Source organism: Bufo bufo, chromosome 5, assembly GCF_905171765.1.
Source record: "Bufo bufo chromosome 5, aBufBuf1.1, whole genome shotgun sequence".
Classification (NCBI taxonomy): domain Eukaryota; kingdom Metazoa; phylum Chordata; class Amphibia; order Anura; family Bufonidae; genus Bufo; species Bufo bufo.
In genome coordinates this window covers 453,865,007-453,890,645 of record NC_053393.1, presented here as the reverse complement: position 1 = coordinate 453,890,645, position 25,639 = coordinate 453,865,007, and the positions used below count along the sequence as shown (strand labels likewise).

The following is a 25,639-nucleotide window of genomic DNA, read 5'->3' as shown; positions in this document are numbered from 1 at the left end:
ATGCGCCTCTAGAATTCTGGGAAGGGATGCAAATGAGCTCTTAACAAGCTCTGCCTAATACCAGCAGAAGTAAGGCAGCTATCCTACAGGTCAATATTCAACCCTTTAAATAGGCCTTGAGACATTACTCAGACATTAAATAAGCCAGCAACTCATCTGCAGACAGCTGTTTCAGGGTAATTGCCCCTCATCAGTGCAGAGCAGAGAGTACTGGCTTAACTGGGTGAGAGGCTTAGGTCAGGATTTGGGGGGTACTAGGTCTTCTTGGGGACAGAGAGCCTTAATCGGTGTGAGGAGACGTATACGGATGAAGCAGGGTTAACACACATGCTTTATGAGACATGTTATCTAAACTAAATGCATTAAGCAATTTCTTTTCAATGGCTTTTGTTTCAAGATAACTCAAATTTCTTAACTCATCGCGTTAAGAGTGTGAGTGCTACCCCTGCTACATCTGTAGGCCATGCATGCTCCTCAAATTCTGGGAAGAAAGGGATGCAAATGAGCTGTTAACAAGCTCTGCCTCTGATGCCACCAGATGTAAGGCAGCTATCCTACAAGTCAACGTTCGACCCTTTAAAAAGGCCTTGAGACATGGATACTTGGATATTTAATAAGCCAGCCATGGACAACAGATTTGTATGCACAGGCAAACACCGAATATACGTGATATACACACACATGAAAATGTACAGACATGGTATTGAATCCAAGTATTTAGTTACTTCTCGATGTAAAAATTGTTAAAGACATCTTACTTTGTTTATCATCTGTTGGTGACCGGGCGTCACAGCGTTATATTGCATTTGATTCATACAGGATGGCTGAGGTTCCGGGAGGCACTGATACATGGACACTGCCCCAGAATAGCAAGGCTGGGAAGTCATCATGACTGTCTGTGCATTTACACTACACTCCTGGAGCTCAGGAGTCTGTGGGAGACATTCCAAAAACCCATCCAAGTTTGAGGAAGACGTGTACATCGACTGTTCCACATTTCCAAGCTCAAAGTCCATCTGTGTAAGGTTAGAAGGCAGTGGCACCGCAGGCAAGGAGTCCTGGTAAGGCATATATTCCTGTTTGCAAGTATACGGAGCACTGCTGAGTTCAGGTTTGTAAAACTCCTGAGCCAGGTTATTGAGGCTAGGTACATATTGCTCAGTCGGCTGCTGTTGGTAAGTCAGAGGGGCACTGCCCACAGGGTTCCAGTTCGTCATCAAGCCATTGACCTGCATGTGCTTCATTTTCTGACACAGCTGTTGCGGCATCATTTGGTTTGGCTGTTGCTGAAGCATCTGTGGTGCATCCTGTGTCACTTTGCTGGAGTCCTGCGCACAAGCCATTTGTGGAAGCGAATTCCCAAACATGCAGTCGGTTTTTTTGTTTAGGGACTCCTGCACATAAGTGAGGATTTCATCTGCCACATCAATATCTCCAATATCGGGATACTCAAACTCATTTCTAAAGAACTCTTCGTCTCGTTGCATCACCTCCAAGTCATCAAAGTCAATGCCTAAGCTTCTCATGATATTGTAAAGCTCATTGTTTTTAGCCTCTGGAAAAACGCCGGTGACCTCTGAAGACTGCGGGGTGCTTTTTACCTGGGAAAAAGCTCCGTCCTCTAGCTTCATATTGTTATTTGCCACGGGTACCAGAGGGTCTTGCCAAAAGTTATTGCTCAGATCGCTTCTGTCATCTTTGTAAAAGCTCTCAAAAGAAAAGGTGTTTGCAGCGGGAGGGCAAATGTACACGCTTTCATCTTGCCTCAGCATGGCACCCAGGAGGGAGGCAGGATTGACAGGTGCTTCATTTGCAGTTGCTTTGGCAGTGGACCCTTTACTTGAGGAACCTTTAGGTTTATTTTGTGAGGGGCCCAGTAGACCTGGGAAGGGAAACGAGGTCTCATACAAAACTGCCTCCCCGGTTGCAAAAATGAAAGGCAGCTGTGTGCTCCGCTTTCTTAAGTGCTCTGCTCCTTCTTCCTCTCTAAGAGTAAAAACAAACAAAAGACATACTCAGAAATCAAGAGGGATTTGGAGGACGATAGATCTGGATACAGCGTATTGTACTCCAGGGTCTCCCATTTATATGCACTTTTGATATGGGTAAGGCTACTTTCACATCTGTGGGGGAAAAACGCTTCCGTTTTGTCCCCATTCATTGTCAATAGGGACAAAACTGAACTAAAATGAAACGGCATGAAGCAGAATGCATTTCGTTCTGTTTGGCTGCGTCCCCATCGCGGACAGAATAATGTTGCAAGCAGCGTTTTTCTGTCCGCGCTGTGGTGCGGAGCAAGACGGATCCATCATGACTCACAATGTAAGTCAATGGGGACGGATCCGTTTTCTCTGACACAGTTGAAAACGAATCCGTCCCCCATTGACTTACAATGGTTTTCATGACGGATCAGTCATGGCTGTTTGAGAGATAATACAACTGGATCCGTTCAGAACGGATGCAGACGGTTGTATTATCACGGAAGCGTTTTTGCTGATACATGACGGATCCAGCAAAAACGCTGGTGTGAAAGCAGCCTTAAGTGTACAAACTGGTTACTGCAAACAGGCTGAAACCGCAAAAGCAATGGAAATGTTGTCACTGGCAAAACGAGAGTAGTACGAGATCGCAAACTCAGAATGTTAACAGTTAATGTAAAGGATATGTTTAAATATGACCACACAGATATAAACTAGATGAAAAGTGAGTGACACTGGCTTACGTATAATGTGGATTATACTCCAGAGCTGCATTCGTAGATCTGCTGGTTGTTATTCATAATAGTCATCAAATGAGACAAGCAACAAAAATAACGCAGTGTAAAGGTGGGTTTCACACGGGCGTTGCGGAAAAAGATGCGGGTGCGTTCCGGGAACATGCGTGATTTTTCCGTGCGAGTGCAAAACATTGTAATGCGTTTTGCACGCGAGTGAGAAAAATCGGCATGTTTGGTACCCAAACTTCTTCACAGAAGTTCGGGTTCGGTGTTGTGTAGACTATTATTTTCCCTTATAACATGCTTATAAGGGAAAATAATAGCATTCTTAATACAGAATGCATAGTACAATAGGCCTGGAGGGGTTTAAACAAAAAATAAAAAATTATAATTAACTCACCTTAATCTACTTGTTCGCACAGTCCGACTTCTCTTCTGTCTTCTTCTTTGAGGAATAGGACCTTTGCTGATGTCACTGCGCTCATCACATGGTCCATCACCATGGTGATGGACCATGTGATGAGCGCAGTGACGTCATCAAAGGTCCTATTCTCAAAGAAGAAGACAGAAGAGAAACCGGGCTGCGCAATCAAGTGGATTAAGGCGAGTTAATATTTTATTTTTATTTTTTAACCCCTCCAGCCCTATTGTACCATGCATTCTGTATTAAGAATGCTATTATTTTCCCTTATAACCATGTTATAAGGGAAAATAATAATGATCGGGTCTCCATCCCGATTGTCTCCTAGCAACCGTTGCACCGCTTCCGCACTTGCTTGCGATTTTCACGCAGCCCCATTCACTTCTATGGGGCCTGCGTTGCATGAAAAACGCAGAATATAGAAAATGCTGCAATTTTCATGCAACGCACAAGTGATGCGTGAAAACCAATGCTCATGTGCAAAGCCCCATAGAATTGAATGGGTCCGTATTCAGTGCGGGTGCAATGCGATCCAGTTTGGGATTCGAGAACAATAGGGTTAGAGTATGGAGACCTTGCGGTGAGCGCTTTAATCCTGCCTTCGCTGTGGAGTGACACATTGCCCCAACTGCTGGTGTGATGTTCTGGGGAGCTAGGACATATAACAGTCAGTCACTCCTGGAAGAGATACAAGGGACACTAATAACCCATCCAGTGGCCACATGTGTTGTCTCTCATGGGGGGCTTCCAACTGGCATTTTTCAGGAGGATAATGTGTGCCCATAAACAGCAAGGGTGTTTATCAGCAATCAAGCATCTACAGGACCAGTTGGGACACCAGGCAATATACGAGTGTGCAGGATCTACAGGCCTAACTACAACATCTGGGGGCAAATGAGACACAGGATACCATATGGAACCTTTATGTCTCCATGTTTATCTGGATCTCCTCTTGTATCCAGGCTAAAGGCAGCCCAATAGGATACTAGAGTCTTCTTTCAATTGTACACTTTTTCCCAATAAACTTCCCTTCTAAAATTGTATGTAATTTCACACATACAAAGTTTCATTCGAGTCTTGCGTTGATTGTATATCTACCTTTCTAAGCTGAGCAGTAAAACACTTACGTAAGAGGTCTTTGTGTTGCAATAATATAATCTGGTCTTCCATTCTTATAAACAAGTCGGGCATTCGCTTGCACCCAAGCCCATCCACTTTCTTTTGTGAGAAGTCTGAAAATGGTCATGCCACTCTCTCCAGTCTTAATCACTGCATCAAAGGAATAAATGTCAATTAACCAAGAACGAGGAAGCTCTACTAATTCACCATACATTTTACTGCCAATTATTAGCCAATATTCGAGATCAAGGCAACAAAACAATGGGTCCAGCTGCAACAATGTACTAGAGTGAGCCAGAACAGACTAATACTTTCTGTTCTGTATTATCTTAAGGAACATTCTTCACATCCCCACCCTGATAAAGCGCTTAGCTGTCATTATACCAACACCTCTTCTTCCAGCTGTCTACATTCACATATTCTGAAGCAGAACCGTCTGCTTCGATAGCTTACCTTGCCATCCATATCATTGTTTTATTGGACTTTTAAGTTATTTCAGTCAACTTTTCAGAATAAGTTTAACACTATCTCGCCATTACATTACTTGGATTCTGCATTTATCACCAGGTTTCCCTTCTTTGGGCTCAATTTGTCAGTTTTCCCTAAACTAGTAGGTGGGGACTAGCTGCTATATCTCCCATGCACAGTACACAAGCAGAAAAGGAGATGCTTCTCCCCTGTATCTCTGCTGCACATCCTCAATAAGCAGCAGTGTAGCTGTGAATCCAGCTCTGAAAGTGAGACAGAAGAACAATTACTAGCCTACAGAAGCCTCTGTGTGTGTCTCTGTATCACTCTCTCACCATGGGTCCTTCTTCCTCCTCCCGCTCCATAGACTTTTGATCCCTCAGTGAACTGATAGCCTGTCTCTTAAAGGAAATCTGTAACATGGATTACCACTAACAATGTAAAACTATTCCCATGTAAAATACAACACCTCCTTCCATTCAGCGTTTCTTGTTTTCTATCTTGTTAAAATCACCTTTGTATGATATGCAAATTAGGCAGTAAGGTGCCCAGAGGGGCATTATTTTCTTTAAATGGTGCCCAGGAACGCCCCCATCCAGTGCCCAGGCATGCCCTCTAACAGAGCCCAAACACGCCTCTCCTGGGCTGAGACTCCACATCCCCATTAGCGCTGTTGCCCCCCCCCCCCCCCCCCCCACATCACTGACGTGAGGTAATGCTGCCCACACTTGCATTTAGGTTCGCAGAGAAATCTTGTGCAGGCGCAAGTACCGAAGGCTGCCTGCGTGCTTCATGTTAACCTTAAATGTGTCACTGCGAGAGATTAGCTTCCTTGTCAGCTCTGCAGGTCCTGGGTCTCCCCATGAACATCTGTTTTCATGCAATTCATGTGACCACTGCAGTGGTGAAGTGATATCCTTGTGGCACCTCACTGGGTCATGTGCCAGATGGGTGACACATGACCGCTGCAGCCAGTCACTGGTATTTATGTGACCCATGCCTAAACAATGTTGACATTCGGAGACTTCCAACCTGCAGAGCTGGCGGTGGAGCGATTGAGCCAGAATCCAGATCAGTTAAGCATGAGGACTACTGTGGGTCCGGCCACTTTGGGGGATCTGAAGAAAAAGTCACATGGGGTAAACAACCGCTTTAAGGGTGTTCCTAGAATTATCTGTTGTCTAATCTCTCTTTAAATGTAACGAAAATCTTAAATTTTGCAAGGACTTACTTCGTATATGATTCTCTGCACAGTACATCATATCTGCAGCATGAATAAACTGATAGCCAGTTCCTCTAACACACAGCTCTGCTTCTGTGTATCCCAGAACCAAGCTTCCTCTGTGGGGAAACATGAAGAGATTACTTATGATAAACCAACGCATAATGAAACAAGACTAAGACACAGCATTGTGGTTGATATGACTGTAAATAGTAGGTGCAACCTGGTGTGTAATGTAAGTATATTCTACAACATAGACTAAAAAAAATCTAAGCAGAATTGGTCTGGATCTTACTTTGCATCACAGCCTATAGGTGTGAAGTCTAGTCTGTGCTTCGTTCTGAAGATGAAGTTTTTGGTTCGGATCTCCAAGATGGAAGGAGACTGCAATGGCGTAGCCAAAGCAAAGAGTGCAAGCTGTGGGGGAATTACGGATCCTTCTTTGTCTTTTTTATTCTGTCCATGAAGAAACTTCAGACGTCCTTGAAAATTCATAGCCTAAAGTAAAACGTATGAGAACATAAAAGGCCATTCTAAAGAAGCCATGCAAGGTTTATGTATTCTACTTAGAAGGCATCTGTCACCACACATACAGTCAGGTTCATAAATATTGGGACATCGACACAATTCTAAGATTTTTGGCTCTATACACCACCACAATGGATTTGAAATGAAACAAACATGATGTGCTTTAACTGCAGACTGTCAGCTTTAATTTGAGGGTATTTACATCCAAATCAGGTGAACGGTGTAGGAATTACAACAGTTTGCATATGTGCCTCCCACTTGTTAAGGGACCAAAAGTAATGGGACAATTGGCTTCTCAGCTGTTCCATGGCCAGATGTGTGTGATTCCCTCATTATCCCAATTACAATGAGCAGATAAAAAGGTCCAGAGTTCATTTCAAGTGTGCTATTTGCATTTGGAATCTGTTGCTGTCAACTCTCAAGATGAGATCCAAAGAGCTGCCACTATCAGTGAAGCAAGCCATAATTAGGCTGAAAAAACAAAACAAATCCATCAGACATAGCAAAAACATTAGGCGTGGCCAAAACAACTGTATGGAACATTCTTAAAAAGTAGGAACGCACCGGTGAGCTCAGCAACACCAAAAGACCCAGAAGACCACGGAAAACAACTGTGGTGGTTGACCGAAGAATTATTTCCCTGGTGAAGAAAACACCCTTCACAACAGTTGGCCAGATCAAGAACACCCTCCAGAAGGTACGTGTATGTGTGTCAAAGTCAACAATCAAGAGAAGACTTCACCAGAGTGAATACAGAAGGTTCACCACAAGATGTAAACCATTGGTGAGCCTCAAAAACAGGAAGGCCAGATTAGAGTTTGCCAAACGACATCTAAAAAAGCCTTCACAGTTCTGGAACAACATCCTATGGACAGATGAGACCAAGATCAACTTGTACCAGAGTGATGGGAAGAGAAGAGTATGGAGAAGGAAAGGAACTGCTCATGATCCTAAGCATACCACCTCATCAGTGAAGCATGGAGGTGGTAGTGTCATGGCATGGGCATGTATGGCTGCCAATGGAACTGGTTCTCTTGTATTTATTGATGATGTGACTGCTGACAAAAGCAGCAGGATGAATTCTGAAGTGTTTCGGACAATATTATCTACTCATATTCAGCCAAATGCTTCAGAACTCATTGGACGGCGCTTCACAGTGCAGATGGACAATGACCCAAAGCATACTGCAAAAGCAACCAAAGAGTTTAAGGGAAAGAAGTGGAATGTTATGCAATGGCCAAGTCAATCACCTGACCTGAATCCGATTGAGCATGCATTTCACTTGCTGAAGACAAAACTGAAGGGAAAATGCCCCAAGAACAAGCAGGAACTGAAGACAGTTGCAGTAGAGGCCTGGCAGAGCATCACCAGGGATGAAACCCAGCGTCTGGTGATGTCTATGCGTTCCAAACTTCAGGCTGTAATTGACTGCAAAGGATTTGCAACCAAGTATTAAAAAGTGAAAGTTTGATTTATGATTATTATTCTGTTCCATTACTTTTGGTCATTTAACAAGTGGGAGGCACATATGCAAACTGTTGTAATTCCTACACCGTTCACCTGATTTGGATGTAAATATCCTCAAATTAAAGCTGTCAGTCTGCAGTTTAAGCACATCTTGTTTGTTTCATTTCAAATCCATTGTAGTGGTGTATAGAGCCAAAAATGTTAGAATTGTGTCGATGTCCTAAAATTTTTGGACCTGACTATGTCCAAATAAAACTGGCTGACCTTTGAGATGTGCGCTGGTCAGCTGAACGCCAAGGTTTTGGTCCCATCTTCCTCAGGACCCGCATTGCTAAGGAAACTGCTGTTTTGAGCTCCTAGTGAGCAAAGAGGGCGGCGTCATTGCACCTCGTTGCCCCCTGAGGCTCTGCTCACTGCCCTTCATGCTGCTCCCCCACTGCTAAGATGGACCAGCCAAGCAGTGAAAACATATTTACGCCTGACCCTGGAGTCTTGCAGAAGCGCATTTTGCACATGCGCATTAAAGGGATAGAGACCGCGGGGTAGATGGGCCGAACACACTCCCGCAAGACTTTATGGCCAAGCGTGAATATAATATTACTGCCTGGCCTGTCAGTCATAGTGGTGGGGGCTCGGCATGAAGGGCAGTGAGCGGGACCAACACCACCCTCGTTTCTCCCAGAGGCTCATTTACATATTACATTACAATAGTAATCGCCGACGTGTGCAGTTATCCATAGGCTACCTTGCGCATGGGTGCGGGTTCACAAAAAAGGTTTTCTGCACAGATTTTTGCGGATTTGTCGGCACCAGATCAGCCCGAAAATGTGTTAGTTGCAGACTTTGTTGCTGATTTGCCCCGCTCTGACCCTTTGGATAGCAGAGGGTAAAATCCTCTCAAAAATCAGCTGAAGCAATTGAAATGCTGCAGATTTCAAAATCCACAGGAAGGTCAATTTCCACAGAAAATCTAGGCAAGGTGGACATACAGATTTGTCAATATTCAGTCACTTTGCTGGGGCTGTATTTTTTCAACACGAAGAACGCAAGGTGTGCAGGTAGCCTTTAAGGAAAAACGTAGGCGATCCCTCAGACCGGAGGCACTGCAGGTCGCTTCAATGTGGGTACGTGTGACAAACTGACTCCAAGATGATACTTCTCTTTACTTTTGACACAACTTTAGTTTTAAAAAGTTGAATCAGAAGGCCAAGGGAAGCAGCTTCCATGAGTTGGACATAGTAACAATGGTAAAAGAGGCTTTCACAGGTCTCAGGTTTTAGAATGGACATGCATACGTGGAAACAATATAAGTGCTTTCCCCAAATATAACAGCCACACTTAGTTTAAAGTAGTTTGGCTGACTTGAGACATGCATCACATACCAAAAACCCTGAAGAGTTATCCAGCAGACATCTCAATCGGCAGACAAAGTTTCTTTCCATAAAAGATGAATTCTCAGGTGGAAGCTGATCAGGGTTGTAGCAGGATGTTATCATGGCGAATTCATTTCCTTCTATAGAAAAAGTACAAAGAAGATTCAATGAATACAAAAATACCATAAATCATTCCCTTCTATAGCAATGAGAATAGCCATAAGCACTGAATGGTCACGCATGTTCTCTACCGCTCCATTCACAGAAGAGGACACATGTTCTTGTGATCAGTGGGGTTCCCAGCAGTCAGACATTTACCACCTAACTATGGACAGGTTCTAAATCTTCAGTCTCCATTTACATGGTCTTCTTACAAATTCAGGAACTCGGAATAGACAACTTATTACAAGGCTAAAATTTTTCCAGGTGGTCGCTATGTCCTGGATGGTGAGACCCTAGTAGAAAAAGCTTCAGAAGTTCTGGGTTCAACAACACCTTGCAGATTGTCCTATTACATTCACATGATAGTGAAGAAAAAAACTTGTTAAATTGTCAGCTTATCACAGCAGTTTTTTTTTTTGCCTTTCTGAGAAACAGACATTAAAAAACGGCCCTCTCGGCTTGTATGAGTGCTGTTAGGCCGTGAAAACGTACAAAAAAAGAACAAAAAAAATCTTGACTGTAAAAATTCACAAAAAACAGACATGTGAATAGACCATAGACTGCTATTATTCAGAAAATAGCCATGTGAAGGACGTAACAAAAAAGGTCTACTATCGAGTGAATAAGATTTTTTTTCAATAACGAGCAGCAGACAAAAATTGAGAGAGAGTTGTTTGCATTCAGGAGACTATCAATAACTACGTATTTTTGTCTGTTTGCTCGTTACCGTGGTCATTGCTCCTTCCCCCCTAGATCACTTACACTGCTAATAACTGGCAGATTTCTGATTAGACGAGGGGATGTGATGGCAACCAACGATAAACTTCCAGTCAGGCATATTTGTGGGATCCATGGAAAATAGATGATTTGTCGCTCATCGGTCGATCGCTGCACACTATTTGATTATTGTTCATATTCAATGGAGAGAAAATTCCAGTGATACCCACTCCAAAAGGCCATGTTAGAGGGAGGCCTTCCTGACAGGGAATCGCTTCCATCTACTGCTGTCCTATACTGAAACCCAAGAAAAGCAGCATTGCCTCGCCAGAAGGACAAGAGCAGCTTTTTGTTCCCATCAAGTAAAAAGACTGCTATCTAAAATATCTTCGAAACCTTACGTTTTTGTTTTTTTTTTGCAGGAAAACATTTCCTGGGAATAAATATTTACATGTTCAGTAAAATTTGCTTTTGCAGTTTATATATTTTTCAAGATCAAAGAACGCCCACACCAGCTCCCCCTCTACTACCAGACATCCAGCGACTGCAGTCACCACCCAGTATTTATCCCTTTTATTGAACTCTAAATTCCAGACTAATAGAGTATTACTGTCTACAACCTACATTAAATCAATGCAAAACACAGGGCTGCTCCCAAACCATCCAGAGACAAGCTGATGCCAGGTCTGCACATCAGACTACTCCATTATAAACATTACCGTATATTGTGTGTAGATGGAAAGTACCGCTGCTGTAACCCCACGTGCATGGCCATACAACTTGAGCATGTAGACCCACAACTACCAGGACACAAACATTGCTTGACACATCTGTCTAATACAGGGAAAAGACTGCCGTCCCTTGACAGCGCCTCAGTCATCTCCTCCCTACATAGACCAGTGCAGGACTTGATGATGCACTTGAGCCATCAGAAGGCAAGATCCAGGCAACTGCTCTGAATATACAGCTTGAACAGGCGGAAACACAGTAAGACAGATACACTTAAAGGGGTTGACCCACAACAACTTTTCCCCTATCCACAGACCCCTTAAAGATGGTTCTTGGTTGTTATGGCTGAACAGATATGCTTAAAAGGGGATCTGTTACCAGTTTCATTTTCTAGGGGCAGCACTAATGATCCTCAGAGACGCAGGGTGACAGGTCACTTACTATATTTTGAGCAGTCACTTTCCGAATATCAGTGGCGGGAAGCTCCAGCAGGACACTCTCACTAATGATTGTCAGCTTTATTCTTGCACTGTGTATGCGGGACGGGGGGTCCACAGCCCTTCCATTTTTATGCACTAGAGCGGGTCGCTAATTAACCAGGCAATGTTGATAGATACCATTTGACAATATTGCAAACCTGCATTCGTTTATGTGAACTCTAAAGCCCTGTGGATGTTCGTATAATCATACAGGTTCACGAAAATCTGACCCATCTCCTGATTTCTTGCTGTAACATGAGAATAAGAAAATATGTTCTACATTAAGTCCAGCAGGTGGGAGAGGTGAAGCAAATCTGTTACCGTGTACTGAAGTACAAGCAGACCAAAACAAATGGACCATCAGTACAAGCCAAGACCCAGGAACAACCTGTACCATGAAGCCAAGAAGATTAAACCAAGATGGTCAAGCTGGAATACGACCACTAAGAAATACTATGTTCACACTCATGAAAAATGGATTGAATGTGTGAAGAGTATTTAGAGCTTAATGGGTGGTTTCTGGCATAGAAATTATTGACTACTTCATTACTTACATGAAACAAAAAAGAATTACGCACGTAAAAAAAATAAAAAAATGAAACTACGAAACATATAAAGGATTCTTCTGTGTCCTTCAGGAGATTAGGCTTTTCCCCTTCTCCAAATACTATGCCGCCCCCCGTCTGCAACTGGAGACATGAGTGCTGAGTGCCCGCGTAGCCACGACCCACCTCTAAGTCGGCAGGCAAAGATGGAAGAGGGTAAAAGAAAATTAAAGGGGTTATCCGGGTTGCGCAATGATCTCGTGCTGCGGCCACTTCCAGGACCATGTGCCGTACATTGGGCCCGTGATTCTAGCCTGGGGTTAGAACCTGCAGTGCATGCACAAGTCTCGATTTTCCATTCACTTCTATGGGAGTCACAGAATCAGTAGAGCATGCTTGCTTGTGCATCTCCCATGGAGGTGAATGAAAAAAGCTGCATGCATGTGAAGCCACCTGCCCACTTACTCTCTGCTGCTAATGGCCATCTCACCATTACTATTCTGGAGTTAGATTCAGGCTCCAGAGGTGGGACTATATATATATATCAGATATTTATGGCGTATCCAGTGGATATGCCCTAAAGGTCTAAATATGGGAATGCCCTTTAACCCCTTCAGCCACAATAACATATCTGTCGTCGTTTAGGCAAAGGTAATGTATGGAGTGGACTGTTGTGCCAAGTCTCCTCCATACATGGCGGCCGGGTGCAGGCTGCATAATACAGCAGCACCTGGCCACAATGACTGGGATAAGCGTTGAAATGGAACCTGGTCGATTTATCCCTCAGATGCCGCAGTGAGTAGAGATCACGGCATCTGTGGAGTTAGACAGAGGGAGGGCGCTCCCTCTGCCTTCCGATCGGAGCCCCCACAGTGAAACAGTTATCATAACAACCTGGGGCCTGCTGAAGGTTCCCAGGCCTGTCATGGTAAACTGCCTGCAAAACCATGCACGACGCATGGCTCAGCAGGCAGAGCAGCAGAATCCCATTCACCATAATTGTTCTCTATTATGGTCTGTAGGACAAGCGAATAAGAAATTCCAGGTTCTAACCCTCTAAAAGGGGCTAAAAGTTATATAAAAAGTAAAAGTTTACATCTAAAATAAATTGACAGTAGCAGAAATAAACAAAACAGGTGATTTAATTGTTTGGACTATGTAGTGGGGAACGCCTTAACAGAAAAAAAATAAAAACATGCAAATAGCCATTTTTTGGTCACCTACAGCTCTGTAGACAAAAAAAAATATATATAAAAAAAAAAGTTATGGTTGTTAGAAAAACCATAAAAAGTTGTAAAACAAAAAAAAAACAAAAAAATATAAATAAATTTGGGGTCACCGTAATTGTATGGACCCGCAGAAAAATTATGTCATGTCATATTTAGCACACAGTAAACTCCGTAATATTAAAACCCAAAAAACCTTGTTGCAATTACATGTTTTTATTTTTTTTCAATTTCACAACCACATCGAATTTTTTCCCCCCATTTTATGATACAAGCTATAGTAAATTAAACGGTGCCATTACAAATACAACGTAATTAGCAAAATATTAGCCTTCTACATTTAAAAAGTTATGTTCACTGGAATCTCGTCAGGAAAAAAATGAAAATGGGTCCGGGTCCTAAGGTCTCTCGAGGGCTCTGTTTACACGAGTTGTGAACTCCAGTAGAGGAATAGACTGCTTAGCCAGATACTGCCGTAACCCGCTGGATCCTCAATGACTAATTACCCGTCTGGTCCTGTTATAGTCCATGGGGATCCAGCAGTTTGCAGAACTGTCTGTCTGAACTCTGGGATTCTATTTCTCTGCCAGAACAGGCTGCCGGAGTTCACCACGTATCAGTGTAACCTAGCCTTATAGGTATTGTCTCCCTTTATATTCTCAAACAGTGGAAGACACACACAGCACACAGGAAAAAAAGACTACAAACACCTTCCAACAAACTGCGCCTATGAGGTCATTCTATGCAAGCAACTAATTAAATAATTAAGAGATTAACTACAGGGAGGAGCTTAAGTCGGCCGCCTGTAATTACCTACAATTACCACGTAGACTTTTAGTGGCTGTCATAAAAGTTGTGATAAAGCCCAGATTATTTCATTTTAAGGGAAATAGTAAAATGAAAATGCATTAAATGGCCACCTTTGTTTTTATGGTTGTATATGCTGGTAATGACCTTCACAACGATTTTCACCACGCCAACAGCACCCCATAACCACCTACCAAGAAAACTGGATAATCATTTCATCGGGTGGGTAAATACTGTACCTGAAGACCTCTTTGTGTCAGAAGGTTGAACAGGGTCTAAAGCCCAGTGCAGCTGACGCTGAAATTCGGGCCGATCTTCTGTGTGGATCAGCTCGAAAACACTTTGGTGAATCACATCAGACTGGTGAAAAAGCAGAAATGTGATATATTACTGTGATGCCGTCTTCTGATTGGACCAGAACAGGCAATAACTGGGCAAAACAACGTCTCGTACATCACTGTTGCCTCCACAGGTCACATGGACGCAGCTCAAGTCCAATACCTGACAGACCAATGGACAAAAGCTGAAATTTTTCAGGGCCCTTTAAGAGTACTGCAATTAAAAGAGGTAAAAAGAAAATAAATCTGGTTCAAAACCACACTTTTTAGTGCAACCCTTAAAGAGAACCTGTCACTGGATTTTAGCACTTTAAAGCACCGGTATGTTACTATACTTCTAGGGTTTGGAGTAGAGAGGAGCGAATTTCAGGTTATGAAATTCGTTCAAGCTTTGTTTGGTGGTAAAAGCAGAACTGCGTTATGGATTCCGTTACCACGGACCATAACGCAATGCCTTTAGAGGCATTCCGTCATAATAGAAGTCTATGGCCTGCATAACGTATCCGTCCCGTTTCCGTTATGCAGGGGATTCCTCTCCTGCATAAGGAAATGGGACGGATCTGTTTTGCAGCCCATAGACTTCTATTATGACGGAATGAAAAACGTAATGCCTCTAAAAGGCATTCCGTCATAGAATTGCGTTATGGTCCGTGGTAACGGAATACATAACGCAATTCTGCTTTTCCCCCAAACGAAGCGTGAACGAATTTCAAAATATGAAATTCGCTCATCTCTAGTTTAGAGTTCTAAACATGGCCCTCTCAAAATGGTCTGTCTTAGCGTTCTTGTCTAAAAAGAAGTTCTTGGCTTGTAAATGACCAGAGATGCAATGTAGTTGTGTCAAATTCCACCGGACTCTTCTCATGACTCTTCTCTGGTAATTTATATACAGTGCCCACTGTCGTATAACCTCTTTTTAGGCAATATAATGGCGTTCTGGTGGTTTAGTACCCTTAAATATAGCAACCCTTTAAGGAGTTAAAGTAAAGCTCCACATTTGGGCAACTTCATAAAGGAGCAACACAAAAAAGTAGTATGTGGTCTACAAATATAATAAAAATGGCATGTGATGGCAGGAAAAAAAAAAAAGCTCATATAGGCGGATGCTGTACTTCATCCTAACTGGTCAAGTTTCCTGGCCGATTGAGAAAGACAGAGCTGACTAGGTGGGCAGGGTTATATTTTCCTGTTTGCATTTTGCTAGAGTAAACTAAGTTTGTGCAACCATTTTTCATTACCATTTATGATGTAAACACCTGATAACGATCATGTGAGGCTCTACAAACCTGTCTCTGACAAAGTGAAAAGGGTATTGTTGCACAGTATATCGAGGCATATTAACAATGCAACCTGTACACATAGAACGCTGAACAAACACATGGAATTACCGTAAGTGAGAGCAGACAGTAAGCTTATTATGTGCTGGCTTATTTAGCGTGAGCTAATATTTGGATATAAAATATTTATACAGCTAGGCCTCAAGTTAACTTAAAGGGGTTGTCTCATGACAGACAATGGGGGCATATCGCTAGGATATGCCCCCATTGTCTTATAGGTGCGGGTGCCACGGCTGGGACCCGCAACTATATCAAGAACAGAGCCCCGAAAGTGAAGGGGAGTGGTGGCCGCTCATGCGCAGTGTGCTCCAAATCACTTATATAGGGTGCCGGCTTGGTGGTGACCAAACCCGAGTCCTCCAGCCACCACCTTGCGGGGCTCCGTTCTCAATATAGGTGCGGGTCTCAGCAGTTAGACCAGCACCTATAAGACAATGGGAGCATATCCTAGCGATATGTCCCCATTGGGTTATCCTGTTTTTTCCATATGGATGACCTATCCTCAGGAGCAACGTGAACAATATATTTTACAGTAAAAATTGGGATGAACCAGCTAATCTTGTCAAAAGTCTAGACCAAGAAATTTAAAATCCAATTGGTTGAATATTTCTAGTAAAGTTACAAAAGATATAAAAAGTTAAAAGAAAAAGTATTTTTCTCCGATTTCAGCTGCTATTTTTGAAATTTCAAGCACCTGGAACCATATAGACATCCAAATCCAGATCAGTTGAACTTCCAGGGGAGTGGGGGCAGCTCTATTAGACTGCATTCACACATTTTGGGTTTTTTAAACAAAAAAAAATATATATTTTTTTTTATAAATGGAAGTTAAAGAATTAGCAAATTCTAAGAAACCCAAATTAAGGGGGCGGGGTGGCGTATTATAGGTCAGGCAATGCCCCTCTGGGTTTCTGGGAAAGCTATTCAAATTAATTTTTCTAAACCTATCTGATGCCAGAATACTCACTATGCAAATATTTTGATCTCTCTAATGATCTATAGCAGGCATGCTCAACCTGCGGCAAAACTACAACTCCCATCATTCCCAGACAGCCTACAGAAGGGCATGGTGGGAGTTGTAGTTTTACAACAGCTGGAGGGCCGCAGGTTGAGCATCCCTGATCTAGAGCTCCTGCCCAAGGCCAGTCAACCAAGCAAAGCAATTTTCTCTTGAAACATTCTGGATCTCTTGTCCTTCTGGATAGAGAACTAGCTTGTGTATATCATTGAGAGAAGTGTAATCCTGAGTGGGATATTCTAGTTCTCCTGTTTCACTTTCAGTTGAATATTACTTTAGGAGTCTCTTTCTGGTTCTTCTGAAATTAATCCCAAAATGGTAAAATTGATATGTTCATTCTTTTTTTCTAACAAACCAAAGTATTATACAATTTGCTTCCGACAAATAAAGAGACCTCCGCATGTGAAAAACATGTGTAATTCAGCATTCTTTCCGAAAACATTTTAAAAAGCTGAGTGTTTCACAACTACAGCACATCCTTCTAGTCACTGCTCAGTCTTTTAAAACATACTTGTGTAGAATAACTTGGAGAAAAGCTAAACCAGTCTCACAACTGCAACTAGCCCTTTCGGGACAAAAGCCCTTTACCAGAGCAGAGCAGAAATAATCAGCTTTTTTAGTTGAGAGGCCTTGGGGGGTATTTCTGGGTGGGTATGGGTACCATTTCTGATATGGAGACAAGTTAATATACGAGATGACTATTGAAGGCTAGGCAACACTTCTCTTGGTTTCAGTGGAAAACATGCGAAAATGAGCACATTTTACATATGCTGGCATAATATATGCTTAGGAAAGTTAATTAGAATAGCTTTCCCATAAACCAAGAGGGGCATTGCCTGGCCTTCAATACTCCACACACATGCTATGCATACTAAGCGCTCTCCAAAATGAGAAAGTATTCCCCCACATATATATTGATGAGAAACCCAGATTAGTACCCTCTTCCTCACTTTTGTTCAGGTAGAATTGATTTGTGTCCGAACTGAAATTTGTCAAAAATTCGGCGAACTGGAAACTAGGTAAATCTTGAAAGGTTTGTTCATCTCTAGTTCAAGTCTACAGCAAAAGGACTACCTGCACACCACTTTTATGGAATTATTTTTCCCAGAAAGTACAACTTGTCCTGCAAAAACAAGCCCTCATACAGCTATGTGAATGGAAAAAATAAAAAAGGCATGGCTTTTGAAAGACAGGGGGTATAAAAAAACAACACACAAGCTGAAAATGGCTGCATTGCGAATGGGTTAATGCAAAAATGGCCATCACACCAAAACTAAAATCCAAATGTGTCAAAATACAACATATCATATGTTGACTGCTGCTCTAAAATTTAATTTATGACCACATTTAGTTTTTGGGTGGATATCCTCATTTGTTCTCCGACTTTCACACTGTATTTTTAAGTACTGATTAGTTCTGTCCCCTTTAATTCCGTTCCTTTTATATTACCTTCTATAGTAAGTACAGTTAGATAAGCTAATTCCCTAACTAGGGCTGCAGAAAATGATTATTTTAGAAATAGAGTATTTTATCAATAATTTTTTACGATTAATAGAGTATTTTAATAAGAAAAAAATAATTAATAGACTGTTTTCCTTTATAAAAACTCAGACCCCCTGCCATCAGTCCCCAACAGCCCTCATTCCCCCTGTGTGATCAGCCCCAGAGCCATCAGCTCTTCCCCCAGCCCAGCCCCAGAGCCATCAGCTCTTCCCCCAGCCCAGCCCCAGAGCCATCAGCTCTTCCCCAGCCCCAGAGCCATCAGCTCTTCCCCCAGCCCAGCCCCAGAGCCATCAGCTCTTCCCCCAGCCCAGCCCCAGAGCCATCAGCTCTTCCCCCAGCCCAGCCCCAGAGCCATCAGCTCTTCCCCCAGCCCAGCCCCAGAGCCATCAGCTCTTCCCCCAGCCCAGCCCCAGAGCCATCAGCTCTTCCCCCAGCCCAGCCCCAGAGCCATCAGCTCTTCCCCAGCCCCAGAGCCATCAGCTCTTCCCCCAGCCCAGCCCCAGAGCCATCAGCTCTTCCCCCAGCCCAGCCCCAGAGCCATCAGCTCTTCCCCCAGCCCAGCCCCAGAGCCATCAGCTCTTCCCCCAGCCCAGCCCCAGAGCCATCAGCTCTTCCCCCAGCCCAGCCCCAGAGCCATCAGCTCTTCCCCCAGCCCAGCCCCAGAGCCATCAGCTCTTCCCCCAGCCCAGCCCCAGAGCCATCAGCTCTTCCCCCAGCCCAGCCCCAGAGCCATCAGCTCTTCCCCCAGCCCAGCCCCAGAGCCATCAGCTCTTCCCCCAGCCCAGCCCCAGAGCCATCAGCTCTTCCCCCAGCCCAGCCCCAGAGCCATCAGCTCTTCCCCCAGCCCAGCCCCAGAGCCATCAGCTCTTCCCCCAGCCCAGCCCCAGAGCCATCAGCTCTTCCCCCAGCCCAGCCCCAGAGCCATCAGCTCTTCCCCCAGCCCAGCCCCAGAGCCATCAGCTCTTCCCCCAGCCCCAGAGCTATCAGCTCTTCCCCCCTTGTGCCAGCAGCTCTACCCCCCCCCCTTGTGAAATCATCTCCCCGCCTGCTCCTCCTGACACCCGAAGTGCACAGCGTCATTGGTTGCTATGATGCTGTGCACTCTGAGCCCGGCCTTAGTCGCACCAACTTACCTTTCCAGCAGGGGCGCTGCTGACACTCCACTCCGTGCTGCTCTGCGCCTGACGTCACACAGTGCGTCAGGTCACGGCATGCGTACATCAGAGCAGCATGGGACCCTGGATGTGCTGTGGCGAGTCCGGAGGCCCCCTGCTGGAAAGGTATTGCGGACCAGCTGGAGACCACAGAGAGCGAGTAATAGCAAGCGCTTCACTCCCGCTCCGTGGTCATGTGACACAAACAAATCTTTGATGCAAAAAATAAGCATCAAGGATTTTTTGGTGTCAAATTACTTGATTCAAACGAGTAATCATTTCAGCCCTACCTCTAACCCCCACTATGCTTTGTGGTTATCTCAGAGACATACTACACCTTAGAGAAGGGGCTGAAAAGTATAAACCTGGAACACACTGACATTTATTTGGCATTGAGGAACTTCATTCAGGTAGGATGAATTGACTGAATTAGTATCCTTATCGGTTGTAACACCCTGGGGTGTCGGCCATGTGCTACGACATGGCGAACAGAATCCCACCCCATATTATTTGGGTAGGCCAGATTATTCACTTTTACTACTCTGTATGTGATTTGTCTGTTTTAGCTTATATTTAACCCCTTAGTGACCAGCCTGTTTTGGGCCTTACTGACCAAGCATTTTCTTCCTTTTTTTCCATCGTCAAGTTCCAAGAGCTATAACTTTTTTATTTTTCCATCTAGAAAGCTTTATGAGGGCTTGTTTTTTGCGGGAGAAGTTGTAGTTTTTAATGGCACCATTTTGGGGTACACAACTTTCTGATTAACTTTTATTAACTCTTTCTGGGAGGTAGATGGGAAAATCAGCAATACTGTCACTGCGTTTTTACGTTATAAATCTTACGGCGTCCATTTTTCGGTATAAATAACATAATATCTTTATTCTCTGGGTCACTGTGATTACAGTGATATCAAATACATATATATTTCTTTTCAGTTTTATTACTTTTTTGCAATAAAACCCCTTTTATTTTTTTGAATAATGAAATGTTTTTGCATTGCCGCTTCCCAAGACCCATCATTTTTTTATTTTTCTTTCTATGGAGTTGCGTGAGGGCTTGATTAAAATTTTTACGGCGTTCACCGCAGTTAATGGCAGGCGGGGACGAGCCTCCGTGGCATCGCGGGTGTCTCTAGGGAGGCCCCCTCCTGATACCGGATGTTTTCATCCATGTAGAGGGAGAAACGGTAGCGGCGGTGCAGGGACCAGAAGCAGCACCGGAAATGGGGTAAGTATATTACCTGTGAGAGGCCCGAAACATGGGGGGGCTGTTGGAGACCTTGGATAACCCCTTTAATCTTTTTTCCTGTTGCAGACAGAACACAGCAGGGAAACTCCTGCTCCAGCAACTTACACCTTGTGATAGGGCAGTGAAGAGAAGGATGTGGATATGGCTAATCTTCTAGGACACATTTCTTAATCTCAAAAACGGGATTTAGATGGAATTTTTTTTCTCTATTTTCTATAGCATTTTCTGTATTTAGCGTAGTTTAAGAGTGCAAGACTATGCACACAGTGCTGGGGTCTTTAAAATGGAATCAGTATTCTGCACACAGTATAACATTTCAATCCTTGCTGCTCTACTGACACCGTTTTAATATAATAGAAACAAAACCCAAAAAAGCCTGTTTTACTTGGCTTGGGAAACCTTCAACTGTGCTAGCTGATACTGAGGAAATACCAAAGCAATCAAAGTCATAGCATTTAATTAGAACTTCACACGCAACTTTTTTCAAGGCTTGGACCTTACAGCCGGAAGAATAACAGGGCACTGAGCAGTTTAACCCTCTCTTTACTGGTCTGCCCCAGCATAGCAGTGGAAAATCTGAACATAAATATCAGGCCAGAAGCAGTGTAATTATTTTCCTGAATGCTCACTGTCCAGAGAGCTCCCATATTAAAAGGCCTGTGTGATGAGCTGACTCTTTAGCTACACAAAGGTAAGACATTAATGTAAAAGACTTTTACAAATACCCTTAAAGGGGTTCTGCACTTTCATTTAACTGATGATCTATCCTCTGGATAGATCATCAGCTTCTGATCGGCGGGGGTCCGACACCCGGGACCCCCGCCGATCAGCTGTTTGAGAAGGCAGCGGCGCTCCAGCAGCGCCGCGGCCTTCTCACTGTTTACTGCCGGCCCACTGACGTCACTAGTATCAACTAGCGTGGGCGGGGCTAAGCTCCATTCAAGTGAACAGAGCTTAGCCCCGCCCACGCTAGTTGATACTAGTCGTGACGTCAGTGGGCCGGCGGTAAACAGTGAGAAGGCCGAGGCGCTACTGGAGCGCCGCTGCCTTCTCAAACAGCTGATCGGCGGGGGTCCCGAGTGTCGGACCCCCGCCGATCAGAAGCTGATGATCTATCCAGAGGATAGATCATCAGTTAAATGAAAGTGCAGAACCCCTTTAAAGAGAGAGTCACCAGGGCCAGGAAATTCACTGGTAAACCAGGCAGGGTGTCTTGTAGGGCTAGCTCTGCTGAATGCAATGCTGCCTTTCACTCAGTGATCTATTGCTTCAGTCTGGAGAAAAAGTACTTTTCAATTCATATGAAACTGAGCAGTTGTGCACTGAGGGGGAGCCAGGCCAATCTGTGCACCATTGTCCCTCCTGCTATCAGGGGCTGATAGAGCAAGGGTGCCCTTGGTCCACTTAACTGCTCATTTACATACAGATTACGCTTCTTTCACACTAGCGTTTGGCTTTTCTGGCAGGGGAACAGCCTGCCGGAACAGGCTGCCAGACAAGCCTAACGCTAGTGTGAAAGCCTTAAAAAAGCTATTTTTCTCCAGAACGAAGCAACAGATCACTAAGTGAGGTGTGCATTCAGCTTAGGTAGCCCCACAAAGCATAGTGCCTGGTTTAACTGTGCATTTTCAGGTGACAGATTGCCTTAGAAGCTAAAAAGTGCTTTCACAGAAAGCAATTCCATATATTACTGTATACTGGCTTAAGTCTATTTTCACACTCCCGTTTTGGCTTTCCGTTTGTGAGATCCGTCATGGGCTCCTCCCACAACTGTTTTGAGGGATCTCACATGCGGCCCAAAACAGATCAGTTCAGCCCCAATGCATTCTGAATGTATAAGGATCCGTTCAGAATGCATCAATTTGGCTGCGTTGCATTTTTTAGGCGGTCACTAAAACTCAGCTTGCAGCGTTTTGGTGTCCACCTGACGATGCAGAGCCAAACAGATCCGTCCTGACTTACAATGCAAGTCAATGCGGACGGATCCGTTTTTCCCTGACACAATATGGTGCAATTGAAAACGGATCCGTCCCCCATTGACTTTCAATGTAAGTCAAGACGGTTTTGACTTTTTTTTTAATGAATAATGCAAACGGACCAGTTATGAACGGATACAAGAGTTTGCATTATCAGTGCGGATCCGTCTGTGCAGATACAAGACGGATCCAGAAAGTAGCCCAAGTCAATGAGTAGCCCAAGTCACTGGCACAATAGAAAACGGATCCGTCCTCCATTGACTTTTAATGATGTTCAAGACGGATCCGTCTTGGCTATGTTAAAGATAATACAAACGAATCCGTTCTGAACGGATGCATGCGGTTGCACAAAACACGAGAGTTCTTTCCCCAACCGCTGATAAATAAAATGGTGATTGAAAGTTTATGAACCCTTCAGAATTTTCTGTATTTCTGCATAAATTAGAACTAAAGCTACATCAGAAAATTTTTACATACCGTAAATCCTAAAAGTAGATAAAGCTAATGAAACAAAGTCAAAATATTAGACTTTATTGCGGAAAATTATCCAATATCACATGCCTGAGTGGCAAAAGTATGCGAACCTTTAGGATTAGCAGATAACTTGAATGTTAAATTAGAGTTAGGCGTTTCAATCAATGGGATGACAATCAGGTGTGAGCGGGAGGCCTGTTTTATTTAAAGAACAGGGATGTATAAAAGTCTGATCTTCAAAAGAAAACACTGCATTCCAGCATAAAAACCTAACAGCATCGATGGGTGCTGGTATTATCATGGTTTGGGCCTGTTTTGCTGCATCTGGGCCAGGATGGCTTGCCATCATTGATGAAACACTAAAGTCTGAATTATGCAAACAACAATTCTAAGGCCTCTTTCACACGGGCGTCGCGGATTTGCTCTGGATGCATTGCATGTGCACTGTGGGAAACCCACGTGAGTGCGCACGCGATTGCAGTCCGTTGTTAAGTTTTTATCCCGCGGGTGGAATGCGTTTTGCACACGCATGAAAAAACTGAATGTTGTACCCAGACTCGAACCCGGACTTCTTCACTGAAGTTCGGGTTTGGTGTTCTGTAGATTTTATTATTTTCCCTTATAACATGGTTATAAGGGAAAATAATAGCATTCTGAATACAGAATGCTTACTAAAATGTTGATTGAGGGGTTAAAAAATAATAAAAATTAACTCACCTTATCCACTTGATTGCGCAGCCAGCATAGTCTTCTTCTTCTTTCAGGACCTGCAAAAGGACATTTGACGACGTAATCGTGCTCACCATCCATCTTCATTCAGCAGGACCTGCGCTGACATCACCGCGCTCAGATTACGTCAAAGGTGCTTTTGCAGGTCCTGAAAGAAGACTATGCCGGCTGAGCGATCAAGTGGATACGGTGAGTTAATTTTAATTTTTAACCCCTCAATCGAAATGTTAGTAAGCATTTTGTATTAAGAATGCTATTATTTTCCCTTTATAACCATGTTATAAGGGAAAATAATACAGTGAATTTACTTTAATGGGGTCTGGGGTTGCTTATCACTATCATCTACTAGCAACCATGCGTGAAAATCGCACCGCATCCGCACTTGCTGGCGATTTTCATGCAGCCCCATTCATTTCTATGGGGCCTGCGTTGTGTGAAAATCGCAGAATATAGAGCATGCTGCGATTTTCACGTAACGCACAAGTGATGCATGAAAATCACAGCTCATCTGCACAGCCCCATTGAAGTAAATGGGTCCGGATTCAGTGCGGGTGCAATGCGTTCACCTCACGCATTGCACCCGCACGGAAAACTGGCCCGTGTGAAAGGGGCCTAAAGGAACATGTCAGGACATCTGTCCACAAGTTGAATCTCGAGAGAATGCGAGACTCATGCAGCAAGACAACACCACAAAGCACACAAAAGTCATTTTTACCAAAGAATGGTTAAAGAAGTTAAAGTTTTGGAAAGGCCAACTCAAAGTCCTGACTTTAACCCAACAGAAATGTTGTAGAAGGACCTGAAGCGGTCATGGGAGGAAAGCCATCAACATGACAGAGTTGAAGCTTTTGTGTGGAAGAATAGGCTATAATTCCTCCAAGCCAAGGGGCAGAACTAAAATCAACAATTAGCAGAAATGTTTATAACTGCGGGTCACATCAGATAATGGAAGCAAAGGTTCACAGACATCTAATATTGGATCATTTTCCTCAAATAAATAACCAAGTCTAATATTTTTTACTCATTTGTTTGATTTGGTTACCTGTACCTACTTTTAGGACTTCTAAAATTATGAAGTAGTTTTAGGTATAACAAAAAAAAAAAAAATCTAAAAAATTCGAAAGAGTTCACAAACTGTATGTGTGCTTGGTGTTATATAAATTAGGACAACCCTTTCTTCAAAGACACCCATCTTTTGGAACTCCTAGAGATCATCTTGACATACCTTTGTAAAGTGATTAGTACATGCTGGTCAGACAAAGGCCAACAATTTAATATATGGACAAGCCATATCTGCCAGAGTGAAAGACTTATCAGAAACCTGCCCTTATACACCAAATGGACAGATGTCGTATTTACTTGTGGGGAATGGCAGCACACTTGGATTTCGGACTTAGGTGATTGTGCTAATCTGTAGAGGTTTCCCTGTCTTGAACCGAAAAATCATCCAATATATTTGAAGCAGGACAGCAAACGTTTAGGTAGATGCAAAACACTGCGAATATGTATTAAGGCTTCTGACATCACACAGCAGAACACTACATTTCGTGTATGAACCCGGACTGAAGTCATCATAGGAGCTCATCACTTTACGAGACAACCCTACTAACTTCAACCCAAATGAAGTAAAAAGAAACCATGAACATGGCTGAAAAACAAAATTAATAAAAAAATCACCATATCCCTCAATACTTTTAGAAAAGAAAGACATACTTGCTGAAATCCAAGATAATCTTGAACGGTGGATGAAGAAAAAAAGACGAGTCCATCTGCGGCAACGACCAATACAAATCCATTAAGCGCCTGCAAGAGAAATTAAAACACAATATGATTAGAGAGGAGCAAATTTCATATTTTGAAATTCGTTCACGATTCGTTTGGTG

General features: G+C 43.4%; 1 protein-coding gene across 2 annotated transcripts in view; it reads right to left on the bottom strand.

Moving 5' to 3' along the window:
• Positions 1-25,639, bottom strand: part of AHR (aryl hydrocarbon receptor) — a 131,788-nt gene that overhangs the window by 11,575 nt on the left and 94,574 nt on the right. For both annotated transcript variants that reach the window (XM_040433679.1, XM_040433681.1), the window contains exons 4-10: positions 25,470-25,559; positions 14,219-14,339; positions 9,324-9,454; positions 6,242-6,444; positions 5,956-6,065; positions 4,265-4,406; positions 759-1,986 (exon numbers count right to left, since the gene is read on the bottom strand). In XM_040433679.1, coding sequence (XP_040289613.1) covers positions 759-1,986; positions 4,265-4,406; positions 5,956-6,065; positions 6,242-6,444; positions 9,324-9,454; positions 14,219-14,339; positions 25,470-25,559 — 2,025 coding nt within the window. The remainder of the gene's footprint in view (positions 1-758; positions 1,987-4,264; positions 4,407-5,955; positions 6,066-6,241; positions 6,445-9,323; positions 9,455-14,218; positions 14,340-25,469; positions 25,560-25,639) is intronic.